Raw genomic sequence first — 20,732 nt, 5'->3', positions numbered from 1 at the left:
AATGTTAGCTTCGTCGTTGATGGTGACTGATAGAAGATCTAAAAATATATAGCACCACAACTTAACAACTTAAGTGTCTGTTTGATTAAAGAGATATCTTGTCGGAAAAGTTTAAAGAGGATTCGAAACGATAATAAAAACGTTTAGATAGCTAAGAAATCATCTTTATATTATCATCATAGTTTTAGTTAAAACTTTGAGATATTGTGTATATGAATAGTTTCATTTATATAGCTAATATTTTCTTTATTTTTAATCAATATGATATTTAACCTCTTATTACACTTGAATTTTAACAATTTTCCCCTATAAAAAAAAAAGAGAGAATATTTTATCTGCTTTTGGAAAGATAGTATTGATTTTATTGTCTAAATAAAAAGTTGTAACTTGTTAAAATTGACATTCGTAATTCATGGTGGGTGTATATATTGCAATGTTTCTCTATATGTATGTCGTGCATTTGAATCATGAGACATTTTAACAAGGGCCCGTTTGGATTAGCTTATTTTAGAACTTATAAAACAGTTTATGTAAATAAATAAGTTTTTATATATTGTTTATAAGCTTTTAAGGTACTGTTTGACCCGACTTTTTTTTCAGCTTCTCTACATTTTTAAGGAGAAGCTAGGTCAAACACAATATCAATAAAATACCTTCGAAAAAAAGTACCTTTTTAGAATGCATAAAATTGAATAGAATGAGTTTTAACGAAAAGTTGATGAATGCTACTTCAAAAAAACTACTTCTTCGTAATGTATTTCACAAGCACTTCTCTTCAACTCACGCATGCAACATTTTATTTTATTTTTTAATATTATATTTTAATTTGTTTTTTCTTTCATTTAATATTTTTTTTGAACATGTCCATATATTTTTTTTAAAGGAGGATCAATTTAATTTGATTATCTATTTTTGAATAAATTTTATTATCTTTTTTATCACTTATATATTTAATTTTAATATCGTTTAACTATCACAACCTCACAAATATTATTATTCATGTTGTCATTGAATGACATCAAATATTTTTATTTTCTTTCTTCAAACTCACAAATACACACACACATTAGCGTTTAGAGTAATATTTTATGTCTGAATGTCTGCTTTTTTGTTACGCTAATGCGTATAATTTTTTTAGTGTTGCGTAATGTGTATAATTGTTATTTTTATAAAATTTTGATTTTAATTAAAAGTACAAGTATAGATGCCTAAAAAAATTATACTTATATATCTTACACATTTATATTGTAACAAACTATGCATATCTTTTTCTTATTAAAAAAACTAAACATATCTTTTTCAATGACACCAACAATGTAACAAATATAATATCATATAATATAAATTTTTATCTTTTTAAATGACACCAAAAATATGGTATTCTTATAACAAAATTTGTTATACAGTATAATTGGAAAAGAAAAAATAAATTATTCTCTAGCTTAGCTCAGTTGATATAGACAATGCATAAATATATGCAAGGTCGCGAGTTCGAACCCCGAACACCACTAAAAAAATAATAAATTCAAAGTTTTGTACAATATTTTGCCAAACAACTTTTAACTTAAAAATAACTTTAAAACTAAAAAAAAAATAAAGAAACCAAACACCTCTAGCTTTTTCCTTAAAGCGCTTTGTTTTAACTTTGTTTTAAAGTAGCTTTTAAACCAAAAAAAAGTCTAGTCAAACGGTACCTACCGTTTGGCTCGATTTTTTTTCAGCTTCTCTACATTTTTAAGGAGAAGCTGGGCCAAACACAATATCAATAAAGTTCCTTCGAAAAAAATACTTTTTTAGAATGCATAAAATTGAATGAAATGAGCTTTAACCAAAAGTCGTTGAACGCTACTTCAAAAAACTACTTTTCCGTAATTTATTTCACAAACACCTCTCTTCAACTCACGGTGACAACCTTTTATTTTATTTTTTATTATATTTTAATTTGTTTTTTTCTTCATTTAATTTTTTTAACCGGTCCATATAATTTTTTTTAAGGAGGATTAGTATAATTTTATTATCTTTTTATCGCTTATATATTTAATTTTAATAACGTTTAATTATCACAACCTCATAAATATTTTTATTCATGCTGTCATTGAATGACACCAAATATTTTTATTTCTTTCTTCAACCTCACAAATACACACACATTAGCATTTAGAGTGATATTTTATGTCCGTATGTCTGTTTTTTTGTTACGCTACTGCGTGTAATTTTTTAGTGTTGCGTAATGCGTATAATTATTTTTATAAAATTTTGACTTTAATTAAAAGTACAAGTATAGATGCCTGAAAAATTATACTTATATATATTTTCCACATTTATATTGTAACAAACTATGCATATCTTTTTCTTATTAAAAAAATTAAACATATATTTTTCAATGACACCAACAATGTAACAAATATAATATTATATAATATAAATTCTTATCTCTTTAAATGACACCAAAAATATGATATTCTTATAACAAAATTTGTTATACATTATAATTGGAAAAGAAAAAACAAACTATTCTCTTTATATATACACACCATATACATATTATAGATATATTTTAAACAAGATGATTTATGTTTTTAATTTTCCAAACTACTTTGATATTATTTATGTTATTATTTGAGCCTCCTTAAATTATTTCTCCTATTCAAATATTTAACAAGTCATTTATATGATGATACAAATTTGCATTCATGTTACACAAAATAAACGTCATTGAGTAAACATAGTATCTGTAAAAAAATATCTTTTATATTTTAAACATTTTTTTCCTTCAAAAAATATTTTAAATATTTTTTATTTATTATGTTAATTCATAATAAATTCTAAGTTTTGTCCTCGTGAGCTTGACTCAGTTGATATAGACAATGCATAAATATATGCAAGGTCACTAGTTCGAACCCCTGACACCACAAAAAAAAATTAAAAGTTTTGTACAATATTTTTCCAAACAACTTTTCACTTAAAAATAACTTTAGAACTAAAAATAAATAAAGAAACCAAACAACTTTAACTTTTTTCTTGAAGGACTTTATTTTAACTTTATTTTAAAGTAGCTTTTACACCGAAAATAAGTCTGGTCAAACGGTACCTTATACACACCCGTGTCTGTTACACGCGTTATAAAGTTAAAAATGATTTTTATATTAAAAATAAAATTTAAAAGTTTCAAAATAATGAATAAACAATTTTTAAAATTATATTTTTAGTTTTGGATTTTTTTTTTAAAATTTTTACTTTTAAGTTAGCATTTCTCATATTTTAAATGTGGTAATTGCTTGATGTTAATATCTATGATTCACTCTCCAACCGGTCAATTTCAAGTCTGTTCGTAGTCACATCAAATGATATATCATTACTGACTAAATTGTCGGTGAAATTTATGAGTAAAAATTCAGATATATTAGTACTTCTTTTAGTTTTACCCTAATATTGGCCTCAATTATATGCTATGAAGTTAAAATACGTGATACGAATACACATATATATGTAATTTTTTTAAAATTTACGACAAATTATGACTAAGATACGATGATATTTTTTTATTTTATAATAAGACTCATATGCATATAAAATATTTGGAAAAAACATGCGTCAATTAATTCATGATTTACAAATATAATATTGCTTCTAAAAAAATAAATATAATATTTTGGATGAAAATAGAAAATGTGTAGTTTTTGTATAAATTATATTCTATTTTTGTTGGAAAACAACAAAATCATCATTAAAATAACTCAAAACAAATTTTGTTCAATGTCGACTTCCTGATTCTCCTCTCACTCATTACCTTAACTCCACAAAAAACGTAATTTTTAAGTTTGATTCATCGAGAGACAATTTTACTATTCACATCTTAAACTAAATTGTATACATCTACTTTGAATTCTCACCATATTGTCTCACTTTTTTTACACTTCATTGTTCTAGGATATGTATCTGGAAAATATCTTCTAAATTTTCGTGTCTATCTATGAAGTATCATAGAAGTATTTGATAAAATATTCTTAAAACAATTTAAAAATTAATTCAAATACTTCGTGAATACATATTTCCGTGAGTATCAAAATAGTATCGATAAGTGACTGGTTCTCAAAATATAGAATATATAGGACCAAATTAAGTGGAAAAGAATCGTAAGGACTAAAATTTCCTTAAAAAAATAAATTGTAGTAATGACTAAACTTTTTTTTTTTTTGAGCAAAGTAATGACTAAACTTAACAATAACAACAACCGAACTTTTTCCACGGGATTGACTTTTTATTATATTGTAAAAAAAGCGACAGATGGAGGACATTTCTTAGACCCATTAAAAAATCAACCTCAACTACTTTTCACCTCCTCACTTTTCCTTCTTTTTCAACCTCAACAAGTTTCTATTCACCTTCCTCAAGAGGCACCACTGAATTGGACAAAAGGGACATATTCCGAATAACACGTGCGACGCGCGTGATGATGATGATATACCGTATTTGAATTGCACCGAAGCGCCTTTTTCTCCCATGCAGTTGAATACAAACCTCACACGTTCTCATTTCAAATATCCGTTACTCCAAAAACGTAAACCCCTTTCATTTCATTCTCCAACGCAAATTTTCCATTCTCTTCCATCTTCAACGTTCATCAGCTCCCACAATTTCTACCTGTTTTATACAATCCACAACTTCACCAGCTCCAAAATCTATGATCAATCCAATGCTGCATTGATTTTTGCATTCAATTCGGGGTTTAGGTTTTCCATGTTAGCTTGAAATGGAGAACACAGATTCCACACAGAGCGTGCGAGTTGCCGTCAACATTCGGCCTCTGATCACGTCCGAACTTCTCCTTGGTTGCACAGATTGCATTTCTGTTGTTCCTGGCGAACCTCAGGTGCTACATGTTTCAATTTTATTTGTTGATTTTGAATTTTAAGATTCATTATGATTGAATTGTTGCATTGTCGTGTTTGATAGGTGCAAATTGGATCTCATTCCTTTACGTATGATTATGTGTATGGTAGCACGGGACAACCTTCATCTACTATTTACGATGATTGTGTAGCACCGCTCGTTGATGCACTTTTCAATGGATATAATGCCACGGTTCTCGCTTATGGTCAGGTATAATTTTCATTTCTTGGATTTTTTGTTACGTAAGCCTTATGATTGCGAAAAACTTATTTGAGAAACTTATGCTATATATTTATTCTACGTGTGAATTGTAATTGAGCATTTTCCCCTCATTTTGTAAGACCGGTTCTGGCAAAACATACACTATGGGCACCGATTATAACGGAGCGGGAAGTAGTGGTGGAATTATACCGAAGGTCATGGAAACCATATTCAAAAGAGTTAAGAGTATGGAAAACTCTACAGAGTTTTTGATTCGAGTTTCATTTATTGAGGTGAGCAGCATTGTGATTGGTTAATGAATTTTTCGGTAATCATTAGTTAAGATCAAAATTATAAGACTCGAGCTGCTAAAAAAATGACAGATATTCAAGGAAGAGGTTTATGATTTGCTTGATCCCAATTATTCTAGAGGAGACATAGCATCTACTGCAAAGATCACTCTGCCCAACAGAGTTCCAATACAAATCAGAGAAACAACAAATGGAGGAATAACGCTTGCTGGTGTGGCCGAACCCGAAGTTAAGACAAAAGAAGAAATGGCATCATATCTCTCAACTGGTTCATTGTCACGTGCCACAGGGAGTACTAACATGAATAGTCAATCAAGGTAAAATGTTATACAAATAAATCCCGACTTTCCGAATTTGTTGCTATATTTTTTTTATACTGACTTACTGAAACACATTGACAGAATAGTAATTTATAGTATGTTATCTGTTTGGTTTACATGTTTTAACTAGCCGCTCACATGCTATATTCACAATCACTATGGAGCAAAAGAAGGGCGATGATATCTTATGTGCCAAATTTCATTTAGTGGACCTAGCTGGTTCTGAACGTGCAAAACGAACTGGTGCAGATGGCATGCGTTTAAAAGAAGGTATTTCTCTTTATTAATGATACAACATAAATATAAGGTTAAGAATAGAATTGTTAAAATATAAATTTTGAAAGTTTAATCATTAATAATTCCCTTTTTGGTGCTAGACTGCTAGCTATGTTCTTTTTAGGTGATAAGTTCTCTGTTATTTAATAATCAATTATTCATGGATTAGGAATTCATATCAACAAGGGTTTACTGGCTCTTGGAAATGTAATTAGTGCTTTGGGAGATGAAAAAAAGCGAAAAGAAGGAGGTCATGTGCCATACCGGGATAGCAAATTAACACGACTTTTGCAGGTATGTGAATATTTTGTTTAAGTAGCAGAAGTTGTATGCTTATACTCAATAGCTTGTATTAGCCACTATATGGATAATTCTTTTAACAATTTAAAATAATGTAAGATATAATGGAAAATAGAAGCACATCTTACATGTTAAATTTAACTCATGCTTTCATGCATTGTTGGAGTGTGCCTTCATCATTCAGTTTGACATATAAAAACCATTAAAACAAATCCAATATGGGTAGAAGTATTATTGCCACATGTTACTGAAAAGCTTTAATTATATAGTATTCAGTGTAAAATATCTACCACATGAATTAATTTCTTATCATGACATGTACTTGGATGATGTATATGTAGGATTCTCTTGGAGGAAACAGCAAAACAGTGATGATAGGTATAACGAGAAAGTTGTGACATTTTGGTACTTTCTATCATTAAATGTCTTTTCTTACTTGTTGGGTATGTTACAGCATGTGTTAGTCCTGCTGACTCAAATGCTGAAGAGACATTGAACACTTTAAAATACTCAAACCGTGCTCGCAACATTCAGAACAAGGCGACTGTAAGTGTTGTATTCACTTTGTAATCTCACTCTTCTGTGCAGGGCCGCTTGTATTTTTTTTTTTTTTATTATTATTTTTTTTTACAATTTGGAGTTTTCATGTTTCAGATTAATCGTGATCCAGCGGCTGCTGAAGTGCAGACAATGCGGAATCAAATTGAACAGTTGCAAGCTGAGGTTTTATTTTACAGAGGCGATACAAGTGGACCATTTGAGGAGATTCAGGTACATCCTTATTTTAGAAAGCTTCAGAAGTGCTCATATGTTTCTAATGTTTTTCGATTTTTTCTTCAATTTTTCAGATTCTTAAACACAAAATATCCTTACTCGAAGCAAGTAATGCAGAACTAAAACAGGAGCTTAAAAGGCAGCAAGTAACTTCCGAGAGTTTAGTACAACGTGCTCTCGATGCCCAGGTCTTATTTTGATTCTTTATGTTTTTCCTCCTCAGCTATAATAATTACTGAGTTCCTTGTGTTTTTTATTTGAAGTGATTGGCTCTCACTTAAGGTATTGGAAATATTTTTAGGTTGAAAGAGACAAGCTTATTCTGAAAATAGAATCAGTTCGAAACGGTAAATCATGGGATGAGGTTGACTCAAATTCAAATCAGGTTTGACTGCATTAAGTCCTTGTTAATGCGTGGCAACAATTTTCAGAAATGGATGCATAACTGAAACGTGGTCTGAACCGATTTTTAGGATTATGATCTAGTGAAATCTTATGTCTCAAAGGTCCAAGTTCTGGAAAGGGAATTGCTACGTTTGAAAACTCCGAAATCCATGAGTTCTAGCCATTTTGTTGATTGTGCTGATTATGATGACGATGGATATGGGTTAAATGAGTTTTCCTCTGATTGTCATGCCAAAGCTATGGACTTAACAGGTAATACATTGGAAAATTTGATTTATTGAAGTAGTGCGGCACTGTGATCTTTTATCAAGGAAAAAAATAGTCTGAGAACAATATTGGGTTAAAACAAGATAAAAAGGAAATGTAGAAAAAGTTGGAATTGTGATGCCAAAGGAAGAGAGACAAAAAGGGAAGAAGGTATAAAATTGATATGAGAAAAGGTGATTTTGAGATAGTCATAACTTTTTTTTTTTGAAGGGAGATAGTCATAACTTGTCATTGAGTATTATATCAGCCTGTGGCTGATGCTAAAGATATTTCTCTTTACTTATTTGTTTGGCTGAAAAAGGTCCAGCTATTAAATACTTAATATGACTTCATGGGTTCTTAAAGATACTGCTGCAACAATTGAAACTCCTATAAAACGGTAACTTGGTGTCAGAAAACTGCTACTATGTTGGGTTTAGGGAAGTGTCTAACTCATTGTGGTCTACTGTAGGCATTCTTATCTCTTGTATTTTCAAGAGACTAATCTCACCGTTGGAATATGTGATCTCCTAGTCACATGCTAACCATTTCAACCGTTACATCAAGGCTTCTCTTCAAAGTTCAAACATTTGGACATTCTTAATACTTTTTTTTTAATTTATGATTTCCGAGGTTGTAAAATGGCATTTCATCCTAAATAACCATGGATCTTTTTTTTTTTCCTTCACGAATATCTATAATTTATTTACAGATGATACAGAAGATGATGAAAAGGAGCAAGAACACTCATCTCTTCAAGAAAAGTTGGATAAAGAGCTCAAAGAATTGGATGAGAAACTTGAACAAAAAGAGGTAATAGTTGTTGTTATCTAGTTGTACTGTATTACATGTTTTGTGGGCATATGATTTTCTTTCTGACACATTTCTCCCTTTTTTTTTCTTCGGTTGAAGGCTGAAATGAAGTTGTACAGTAATTCTGATACTTCAGTTATCAGGCATCATTATGAAAAGAAACTCCTTGAGATGGAACAAGAGAAGAAAGTTTTGCAGGTAATAAATAGGTCTGTGATCTGATGATGTCAAGGTTCTCAACATTTTTAAAGATAGTGTAATAACGTCTTCTGTATATTGTTGTTAGAAAGAAATTGAGGGTCTTAAGTTTAATCTCTCAAATATTTCATCCACATCTGGTGACGGTGCTCAAAAGTTAAAGCAAGACTACCTTCAAAAGTTGAATTCTCTTGAAGGACAGGTGATCCGTTATTTGGAATATGTTAGCGCTAAATGGCCACTCAGTGTGATAAACTGATTATTTCCTTTTCAGGTATCTGAACTGAAGAGAAAACAAGAAGCTCAGGCTCAACTCTTGAAACAAAAACAGAAGAGTGATGAGGCTACAAAACAACTTCATGATGAAATCCAAAGAATTAAGGCCCAAAAGGTGCAATTATCTTGTGGCACTTTGTATTTTCAGAGATGAACTTTTTTATAGCATGTTTGGATCCAATTTGTATTGGTCATTCTCGTGTCTCAACTCTCAATGCTAATTTTCCATGATTTTACGGAGCTCAAATACACAACTTCTCTCTGCCGAGTGGTGACACTGCAGTACCAGTTATTTCCTTAATCCTTTTGAGTTTTTACTCATGGTTGATGTTTTGTTTTCTTTAGGTTCAACTTCAGCAGAAGATTAAGCAGGAGTCTGAACAATTTCGGTTATGGAAAGTTACCCGTGAAAAAGAAGTTCTCCAGGTAAATGCACAAGGAAAGATTTCCCGTAACCTGTTTAATAACAATCTCAATATCACCTTATTATTCCATTCTATGGTTATACAGAGGGTAATTTTTTTTTTTTACTTCTGGAGTTCTATTTCCCGTTACATGTTGGTCTCGTCTATAGTTTGACTGTTATTAGTGGAGGGACAAGTGAATAACTCTCTAGTCTTTACGGAAGCATGATGACATTGTTAACTAATGTTGTTTCAACAAATAATTTAATTATGAATGATGGTAACCAGTCTTCTGATGCATATTTTGATTCATAACCAGCTTAAGAAAGAAGGAAGAAGGAATGAATACGAGATGCATAAGTTGCTAGCCTTGAATCAGAGACAAAAGATGGTGAGTTGATTTAAATCACTTGCTGCTGTGGTCTATTTTATGCTGTTCATCTCACTTTATTATGTTTATTGCAGGTATTGCAAAGGAAAACAGAAGAAGCTTCATTGGCCACTAAAAGGCTGAAAGAACTTCTGGAATCTCGAAGGGCTTCCTCTCGTGAAACTATGGGTTAGAAGATCTATTGGGTCATGTACTTCTTTTTCATATTTCGTGAGCTTACTAATAACTGGTAATTTATTTTTTTATACACAGGAGGTGGGAGTGGTCCTGGAGTTCAGGTACTAGAAACTTTACATTGATTTTTAAATTGTACAGGGGGTTTAAATTGTTTATTAAACATTGGTTTACATTATTTGTCTCACTTCTTGGCATGTCGATTAGACTATGGATCATAGTTTTGGGCATACTATAATGAGTGGATGTATTTGTTTTGGTATCTGCTACATCACACACATTTTTCTCTGTGAAAGGCTTTGATCAAGGCAATTGAGCATGAGCTTGAAGTCACTGTCCGAGTGAATGAAGTACGTTCAGAATATGAACGTCAGATCCAAGAGTAAGCGCCCTTTGCACTTTTTAAGATTTTCTAAAGTTAGTAGGTGGGTGTTTTATTAAATTTATGAGTGTAAGTTTGAAATTTGAAGGCTAGGATGTTTGAAATCCTATACCTTTTATATCATTAAGAACCTGAAAATCCAGGTTATATTGTTATATTCATCTTTTTTAAGTAGGCATCAAACATGTATTTGCCAGTCTGACATAGTGATTTATTCGACCTTGTATGTATTTTGTATGCCAAATTTGGTTGTTATGAGAAAACCTAGACTTATTGTTAATTAATTCTTTTGGCTTAAAAGTAAACAATTGTGTGTTTGGAGGAGGTAAATAGAAATTCTAGACAATTTAAATGCTTGAATTCAATTCCCTTTGTATACCAATTTCTATTGATTGATATAGTCAGCACTGCAAGCTCTAGTTTGGATTAGCATGTAGTTTATAGGAATTTTCAATCAATATGTTTATATTTTCAGTTGCAAAAAATTTGTTGTAAGTTAAGTGTTCATAGAGAAGCTAAATGTGATTTTTAACGTACCAGAAGTTATTGTTTCAAATCCGTAGATACTGCAAGATTCTTTTAATATTTTTTTACAAGTAAATGTGGTGAAGTTTATTCAACTTTATTCTACATGTGAAATTATGGTTAATTTTTTGCAATGAAATCTATAACATAATTGAGTGGAGTAATGGATACCCAGTAATTATAGGCTAGCCGGTGTGACAGTTTTATAGCGAGGCTTAAAATTTCTCTGTTGAGAATCACCGTTCCTGTATGTTTTATGCAGACATTTATATTGTTTTTTATTTAGGCTCATGTCACTAGTTCATGTAGTCATTGTTTTTCCCTTTAGGAGGGCTAAAATGGCCGAGGAGATGACCAAGTTAAAGGAAGAAGCAGAGTTGATGAGGCAAAATAATACCAGGTGATTGCCTTTGAATCACCTTTTTTTCTTTAATTATAATTGTATAATGTAATCTTAGGGTATCTCATCAGCAATCTATGTTTGACAAGTTCTCTGATTGGTTGCTAATGTAGTGATTGCCCCATATCAATGTCTTCTGGTGCAAGAAATTCTAGAATTTTTGCCCTTGAAAACATGCTTTCAACTTCTTCCGCAACTCTAGTGTCTATGGCATCCCAGTTGTCAGAGGCAGAAGAGTCAGAACGGGTTTTCAGTGGAAAAGGACGTTGGACCCAAGTTCGGTCCCTTGCTGATGCCAAGAATTTGATGAATTATTTGTTTGATATAGCATCTTCCTCCAGGTATTAACTTATCTGTGTGTCATGTTTTGGCTAATTTAAATTAGAGTTTAAATGCAGCACAGAAGCAATCAAAATTCCCTTTGTGATGATATGACTAACATTTTACCCTCTGGCTTTTTCTTTTTTTAATCTCAGATGTTCTTTGAGAGATAAAGAAGTGATTTGCAGAGAGAAGGACATGGAAATAAGAGATCTAAAAGAAAAATTAGTAAGGCTAAGCTACTCACTTCGACAGTTGGAAATGATAAATGCCGAACTTACTCATAAGCTGAAATTGCAGGTTTGTGTGTTTATTTACCTATATAGCATCATTCAGATGAAACTTTATGCAAATGGCTTGCAAATATTCCTTCTCTACAAGTTTAGCCATACTTAGTAGAATTCAAGCACTATCCTGATTCCTACCTAATTTAACACTTTGATTCCTCAATATTTAAAATTTATTCTTAAAAGACTTTTTCACATATCATTTGAACTTTGTGGCAGAGTGCAGCTTTGAAAAGATACTCCGAACATCCAGCGAATTCAGAATACTCTGACTTGACTGCTGGAGGTCACAATTATGACTTGCGCAAACAGGTAAATCTCGCATATTAGTATTGAGTAGCTCGCCTATAGCTACATGCCTACAAAGGCTTTTATTTCTGCAGTAATGAGTATACAGTTATCGTTTAAGTCACTACTGCTACTTATTTTACCTTTAGGAACTCCGCCGGTCTACCCTTCTACAGGAGGATATGGATATATCTGATGAGACGGAATCAGATGATTATGATGTGGAGGAAACAGATGATGAGTGGAAAGAATCAGGAAAATTAAGGGTTGGAAAAGGGGAATCTAAAAGAAGACATTCCGAAGATTTCAGTGACAAATTGAGTAATAGATTTGGAGGTAATTGTTGTTCTTGTAGCAAAAGCTCAACGTGCAAGACAACAAAATGCGAGTACAAAGCTATGGGGAATAGTTGTGGGAGTTCTTGCAGTTGCCTAGCAAACAAGCGTGCTAACAGAGCATCAACCTTAGACGAGTCGCTGGAGCCAAGACAATCTGAATTACATCTGGCTACTCAAGGCGCAGAATTACTTCAGGCAGCACTAGCTGATAGGCCTGCCGAGGCAAACAGTGATCAAGGCCCCAGAGAACCTCTCTCTGACATAGGAAATACACAGGTGCATGTTACTCATTACTCATCATCCTCTAAAAAGTCAAATCTTTTTTCTTATTTAAACTTTAAAAGCTTAATAGTATAAATTAACATTTAAATGCATCTGAATATTTTTTTTATCAAATTATATTTATAATGTATTAATTTGAAAATGATTAAAGTATAATTAAACATTTTTATTCTTATAAAATGGATTTACATCATGTATTAGTATGTTAAAACAAGGTTTTGATACTAGTTAGTAACTTAGTATGTCAAAACAAGGTTTTGGTACTAGCGCCCATAAGGAATTTATTAAGAGATCAACGTTAGAAACTTTTTATTTCAATGCATTAGCAGTTATTTCAAAAACTATAATTTTCAATAATTTGTTTTTTGAATTTTGATTAGAAAACCAAACTCTTACAACACTTGTTAGTTTCTGTTTAAAAAAAAAAAATCTTTGCTTTGGGATTTAATCATCTCACTTTTTCATTTCATTCTCGTTATTATAATTGAAGTACTTGAAATCAACATCTACTTCTTATAATCAACTAGATTAAAATACTAAGTTAATGAGTAACTAGTCAAACAAGTGGGTGTCTGGTGAATGTATATTTGAATATATATATATTTTTTTTAGGAACAACAATTTGTAAATATAGTACTTCGAAAATTCCAAAATATCATGACCAACTTCGCTTTCAATATTGGTCAGAAGAAAAACTTCATATTTAGAAATAGAAAATACTAACCTGTGCCCTTTAATAATTAGTCAGCAGCATATCACTAATTCTGTATTTAAGGATTGGTTCCCTAAAGGAGAAAGTTTTACTTGGGCATAAATATAAATAAAAAATGTTTGGGCATAAATAGAGAAATATAAATGAGAAAGATATTAGTCACGTGATTCAATTATTTTCTCTCTTAATCTTCCATTTGTGTTTGTGCCAAAACATTTTTTGTTTATGTTTGTGATCATGTAAGTATTTTTCTCCCTAAAGATACAAAATAAGAGAATAAAAATAATAAAGAGAGCAGTTTCAATGGACTAATTTGTGACTATGACTGTACGTATTATTAGAACTGAAAATATGTTTATTATATCATATTATGTGGTGAGAGTGTACATTTATATAGGTAGGAGTCTCCTAGTTAACCCCTAATTAATAAGGAAGATTAATCAATAATATCAATACAATGACTAGTGGAGTTAAAACTAAATAGTCACAACTTTTCAATATCTCCACTAACTACTTGATTAATTATTATAACAGTCTCCCTTCAAACGGAGGGTGTCACAAACCCTCAGTTTGTCCCTAAGATAAAGGAATCTGGCAGTGGACAGAGGCTTAGTCAAGACATCTGCCCACTGGTCTTGAGCAGGCACATGCGAGACATTCAGTTCCTTCCTTATAACATTTTCTCTCACAAAGAAAATATCCAATTCCATGTGCTTGGTTCTTGAGTGCAGGACTGGGTTGTGAGCAAGAGAAACTGCACTGAGATTATCACAATAGACATGAGGAATTTTACTCTTAATTTGCAAGGGGATTTGATAAGAACTGGCAAACTTTGTTCACAGAGTAGGATATTTTAGGTCTTGTTATGGTTGCATATTGCAATGCACCAACAATTGACCTGAAAAATGTAGGATCTGAGACTATACTTGAACCAAATTTAGACAATTTTGTACTAGATGCCATTGGTGAGGGCATGCTATTAGCATTAATCATGTTAGCTTTCTGAAGAAGGTCCTTGATATATTTGGTTTGAAAGAGAAGTAAAGAGCCAGATGGTGAGTGATGCACCTCTTATGCCGAGAAAATAATCTAGCATACCCAAATCTTTAAGGGAGAACTCAGAATTGAGCTGATGAACTAGATTCTGAATAGCCAATTTTGAGTTTCCAGTGATGATAATATCATCAACATAAACCAATATAAAAATGCAGTGAGCTTGAGTGTGCAAAGTAAACAAAGAAGGATCACATCTGCTTGACTTGAACCCAAAGCTAAGTAAAGATGATTTCAATCTCTCAAACCATGCTTTAGGAGCCTGTTTTAACCCATAGAGAGCCTTGTGTAGTTTGCATACAAGGTTCTTGTCAGAAGATTCAAAGCCAGGAGGCTGCACCATGTAGACTTCCTCAGTTAGCACTCCATTTAGGAATGCATTGTTCACATCCAACTGCTCAAGAGTCCAGTTATAAGTAACTGCAAGTGTCAGAACTGTCCTCACTGTAGCAGGTTTGACTACAAGGGAAAAAGTCTCATTGTAGTCAAAACCTGCTTGTTGATGAAAACCCTTAGCCACTAAACGTGCCTTGTACTTGTTTACAGTGCCATCTAGATTTTCTTTTACCCTGAATACCCATTTACATCCAATGGCCAGTCTGTTTGCAGGAAGAGATACTAGAGACCATGTCTGATTAAGAAGTAAAGCATTATATTCTTCTTGCATTGCTAAATGCCACTTAGGATCCTGAAGAGCAGTTTTGTAAGTAGTGGGCTCAACATGAGTCAAAAGGAGTGTAGGGTTAATTCTAGGCTGCACAATTCCATGTTTACCTCTGGTTCTCATTGTGTGACGATTTTGAGGATGAATTCTGTGAGGAACAGGAGGAGAAGACTGAGAGCTAGTAACACTAGCAGATGACTCAGGTGAGGAATTTTGAGATGCAGAGGGAGATAGAATGGTGATGGGTGTGGGATTTAGGACCACATTATTTCTGTGTGAGGACTCGGAGTGATGAGAACTAATAGATGGAGTATGAGGGGTGTTTGACATGGGAGAAGTAGGAACAGACTCAGAATGAGAAGTTTGGGGAGTAGGTGAGTTAACAATGTGAGGAACGGACTCAAAATGAGAATTTTGGGGAGTAGGTGAGTTAACAATGTGAGGAACAGACTCAGAATGAGAATTTTGGGGAGTAGGTGAGTTTACAGTAAAGGTTGTTGAGACAGGAGTGGGAAGAAAAGTGGATAAAGTGGGACCATCTGGTAAAACAGAACACACTTTCTGAGATGGAAACAAGTCAAGATAAGATAATTTTACCTCATTAAACACAACATCTTTGGATATAAAAATTCTACCTGAAGCATCTAAACATTTATATCCTTTGTGACTATTGGAATATCCCAAGAAAACACACTCCTTTGAATGAAAATCAAACTTATGAGAGTTATAGGGTCTCAAAAAGGGAAAACATGCACGGCCAAAACTTTTAAGGAATGAAATTTATGGTCTGGAAATTGAAGGTGAAGTAAGAAAAATGGTGATTTATTTGCTAAAACTGGTGTAGGTAGGTAACCTGTTGATAAGGTAAGTTGCAGTTAAAAAGGCATGGTCCCAAAACTTTAATGGCATTTGTGCATGAGATAAAAGAGTGAGACCAGTTTCAACAATATGTCCATGTTTCCTTTCAACTTAGCCATTTTGATGGTGAGTGTGTGGACAAGTGAATCTGTGAGTGATGCCAAAGCTATTGAGATATTTTGTGAAAGGTAAAAACTCACCACCTCCATCAGTTTGGACAGAAGTAATTTTGTGATTTAACTGCAATTCAATCATGGTTTTAAAATTCTGAAATGTAGAAAGTGTGTGAGATTTGAGTTTCTGAGGATATATCCATGTGTATCTAGAATAAGCACCCACACAAGTATGAAAATAGGTATATCCACAGGAGGATTCGACTTGTGCAGGTCCCCAAAGATCACAGAAAATTAATTCAAGAGGTTTAGTATATGTCATTTGAGATGCAAAAGATGGTAGTCTATGAACCTTACCATGACAACAAGCAGTACAAAAATCTGACAAGCTTTTATTTGGTAATTGTATATTACAAAGTTTGATAATACTTTGGAGCACCTCATGATGAGGATGTCTAAGTCTGCTATGCCAGATACCATACATGGAAGGAAAAGACTGAGTAGAACTAGATGTTGAACTACTAGGTAAATGTTCAACATTATTACATTGAAAATTATTGAAATTGAAACCAGTTGAGGGACCTAAATGAAAAGAGGCAGAATTATCAGTTTGTGCTGGAACTTTATTGCAAACAGTGTTGACACTAGAATTTTGAGAGACAGGAGCAGTGGTCTTGAATGAGTTGGTGTGAACAAACTGATAGAGACCATCATGTCCTAGAATACCTCTTAAAAGCACCTTAGAAGAATCCTGAGATTTAACAAAACAATGATTAGGATGAAACTCAAAGTAAACATTATTATCTTTAGCAAACTGACTCACACTAACAAGATTTTTGGTTATAGAGGGAACAAGAAGGAGATTATTCAGTTTTAGAGTAGTTTAAAGATGTAAAGGAGAAGTAAATTGTAAGGAACCAACAGAGGTAATAGCCAAACCTTGTCCATTTCCAATATGGACCTGATCAGAACCTGAAAGAGACGTGGAATCCATGAGGTTGGATGCATCAGGGGTGACATGATGAGTAGCACCTGAGTCAGGGTACCAAACATTGTTGAATGAATTGTGTGGATCTGAGCCAATTAAGAAGGCCTGGGGAGCTTGACCTCTCTGATTCCCAACCTGTGTGGGAGGCCTAAGAAACTGTCCAGAATGTTGAGGACGTGACATGTTCTGCATCCATACATTTGGAGGTGCACCATAGCCTCCTGGTGAGCCATAGGGACTGTAGTAATCATACTGTGGGGCAAAGAAACGGTAGTGACAATAGCTTGCATCATGACCAATTTTTGAACATATTTGGCATTGAACATTGGATCTTCCACCAAAACGGCCACCACGTCCTCTGAATCTACCACCAAAACGGCCACCACGTCCTCTGAACTGGCCATTTCTTCCTCCAAAATTAGGGTTAGAGTTAGGAAACTGATTGTTTCCGGTGCCATCAGTATAATTTTGGTTTTGAGAATTAGGACCATGAGATTGGGATTCTGAATTTGCAGTTTTAGTGAGATTAACTGAAACAGGTTCACTGATAGCAGCTTTCTTGAACTTCTCATTTCTAGATTCTTGTGTGAGAAGCTGAGATTCAAGTTCATCTAAAGAAACAGCCTCAGATTTTGCATTCTCACTAGCAACAATAGGGTCAAACTCTTCAGGAAGTGCTTCAAGAACAACTTCAATTAGGTCCCTGTGAGAGACTGGATCTCCAAATGAAGCAAGAGACTCTGAATTTGCGCGAATTCGAGCAATGAATTCAGCGACAGTGCGTGAACCTTTCGTAATGGATCTAAGTTCAGATCGAAGTTGACGCGAACGCGTCTTCATCTGCGTGAAGCAGTAACTATGGATCTCATCCCAAATCTGCCATGAGTGGCAAAGGAGAACGAATCGCGAAAGTAGCGAAGGCGAAATCGTTGAAAGAATCCAGGTGCAGAGCAATGAATCTTGTTCTTCCCATTCAGTGTAAGCAGGATTCTCCGTTCCAGCTTCGCGCGCTGCATCTGTGAGATAAACCTGGAATCTCAGGTGAAATCACAAATTTCAACATCTTCGTTCCGCGAAGAACACCTTCGACTTGTTGTTTCCATTGAAGGTAGTTCGTATCATCAAGCTTAACAGAAACTACTTGTTTGAAGGTTTTGGATGCTACAGCAGTTACGCGTTGCGCATCAGAGGGAGTAGGAGAAGACGTAGCAGTAGACATGGCTCTGGATCAAGAAGCTCTAGATACCATATTAGAACTGAAAATATGTTTATTATATCATATTATGTGGTGAGAGTGTACATTTATATAGGTAGGAGTCTCCTGGTTAACCCCTAATTAATAAGGAAGATTAATCAATTCAATCAATACAATGACTAGTGGAGTTAAAACTAAATAGTCACAACTTTTCAATATCTCCACTAAGTACTTGATTAATTATTCTAACACGTATACTATGTCTGTCTTTGATTGCAGGTCAAATCTAATAATGCCCATGGTAATAAGAAAAAGAAATTGCAGAAAGCCACTATAATTCTTGTTCCAAATCTACCACCACCTTCCTTGCAATCAGAGAATTCCAATGTCCCCAAACCCAAGAAACAATTTAACAACAGCAGCAGCAGCAGCAATGAACCAAATGTCGCTTTCAAGATACCACCAAAATTACCTAGATCTAAACCAGAATATGCTGCCTCTGCTCCCAAGGCAGAGTGTAACTTTGTGGACCCTGACTCACCTGTGAAAATACCAAGGACTGTACGAAAGGCACCATCATTGAATGGTGGCGTGCCATTTTGGGACAGGAACGCTGCTGGTAAGTCTGATGAATCTGTCAGTAAGGAGCCTGAAGTGTGTGAAGATAGAAGAAGGCCACGGCAGAAAAGAACACAGGAGGAAAAAGAGAACAACAGACGCTGATTAATATCCGTTTGTTACCCTTTTCGGCTACATTTGTATATATACCAAAAAGGCCACAAGGAGTTAGTGTAATGTTTAGAAAATTGATCTTCCTTTGCCTGCAGCAGATAAACAGGGACATAGATGAATTGCATTGATTTTTTTGGGTTCTTATAACTCGTTTGGTTAACCATTTTGTGCTCAAGGTGTCAGATGAAATGAAGAAGATGCAACTTTAGGTATTTTAAACCGTGTTCGAATCAGCTGGGGTATATCAACTCTCAGCCTCTATATTTTCTGTTAAGCTGCCATATTTTTCATTGTAAATAAAGATGAAAAATTTGTATAGATTCCTTTATTTTGTAGATGTGTTCTGCCAGTTTTCTTTATCAAAAGGAATATCATTCAATATTTGCATATAATTTAATTAATTTTACACACTGCTATGAATAGTTCTTCAAATCTCTCGGGGTATCCACTATGCGTGTGGGTACTAATGTTGGTGCTTTTCTATAGGTCAAATTTTAGCTTACAATCGTTGGTTAAATTGAAAAGGACACGCATTATCTCAATCAAATTCTCATGATTTTAGCCGGACTATTTGCATAACTGTGATCGTCTAAGAGCATCAAATATAATCGTGATACTCAATGAGGTGGTGTTCCATAGTGTAACACCCCGTTACCCAAAAGTAATTAAATAATAATTAATTCAACATCAGAGTTCAACCCAAACGGGCATGCTACACTACATTTTAAAATTTCTTAATAGCATATGAAACTATTAAATTAAACAACTTTCAAAACATCATTAACTTGCAGCGGATTATTATCAAACATCAACGCTTAGTTAAAACTCCGAAACAATATCTTGGCATAAAGCCTCAACAACAAATCAACCATCATAGAGCCATAACAACAAGTTCCAAAATGAGATACATAAGGAATGACAGACGACAATTAAAACCCATCCCGAATGTATCAGAGCCCTAGACACGACACTTGAGCCACCACCGACTACTCAGGATCACCTGCAAGTTACCCATAGGAAGGGCAACATTTTCAAGCAGAAGGGGTGAGATTCACAACAATAAAATATAGATATTAAAACCTCAATTGAATCTAACACCATATAAACATCATTTTATCATCTTATAAATATAACTATATATATCTCACAAGCAACAACAACAATCTCATCAAATCAATCAATCATAATATGTATATAAATGTATATCCATCAACCACATCATCATCATCATGTCAACTACGACCAACAACCAAGACTCATGCATGACATGACGACACTACTAAGACTCCTCAGATATGCAATTATGCATGTGGTACCAAACAGGACCGAAGCCCTTATCGCTTTTGAATGGTTAAAGCATTCATCAGGACCGAAGCCCTCACCGCTGTGAACAACTAGTGCTCCAGGACATGAGTCTTCTCCGCTGTTTATGCATATGCAATGGACCCACTCGTATATATCTACATACAACTAGACCATGCATACATTCTTCATATGACTCCAATTTATACAACATGTATGATTCAATAATTATAGCATACATTACTGCCATCAGCAACAACCTCAAACAATGATCCAACAATCCAGAATAATTCATAATTAAATATAACTA

At 33.5% G+C, this 20,732-nt stretch overlaps 1 protein-coding gene across 1 annotated transcript; it reads left to right on the top strand.

Annotated features, from left to right (window-relative positions):
- The first annotated feature begins 4,353 nt into the window (after positions 1-4,353).
- LOC11429831 (kinesin-like protein KIN-4C) lies at positions 4,354-19,627 on the top strand. The gene is made up of 27 exons (XM_024778317.2): positions 4,354-4,873; positions 4,957-5,103; positions 5,235-5,387; positions 5,478-5,722; positions 5,856-5,995; positions 6,171-6,295; positions 6,643-6,679; positions 6,756-6,847; positions 6,956-7,072; positions 7,150-7,263; positions 7,377-7,460; positions 7,549-7,732; positions 8,439-8,539; positions 8,639-8,737; positions 8,826-8,939; positions 9,012-9,128; positions 9,359-9,439; positions 9,737-9,808; positions 9,883-9,976; positions 10,061-10,086; positions 10,279-10,364; positions 11,218-11,289; positions 11,403-11,630; positions 11,766-11,910; positions 12,117-12,209; positions 12,335-12,799; positions 18,668-19,627. The coding sequence occupies exons 1-27, from the start codon at positions 4,754-4,756 to the stop codon at positions 19,109-19,111; spliced, it is 3,795 nt and encodes a 1,264-aa protein (XP_024634085.1). The 5' UTR covers positions 4,354-4,753; the 3' UTR covers positions 19,112-19,627.
- Positions 19,628-20,732: the final 1,105 nt, after the last annotated feature.

Source organism: Medicago truncatula, chromosome 3 (assembly GCF_003473485.1).
Source record: "Medicago truncatula cultivar Jemalong A17 chromosome 3, MtrunA17r5.0-ANR, whole genome shotgun sequence".
Lineage (NCBI taxonomy): Eukaryota > Viridiplantae > Streptophyta > Magnoliopsida > Fabales > Fabaceae > Medicago > Medicago truncatula.
Note: the sequence above shows the minus strand (reverse complement) of the source record. Positions and strands in the feature narration are given on the sequence as shown.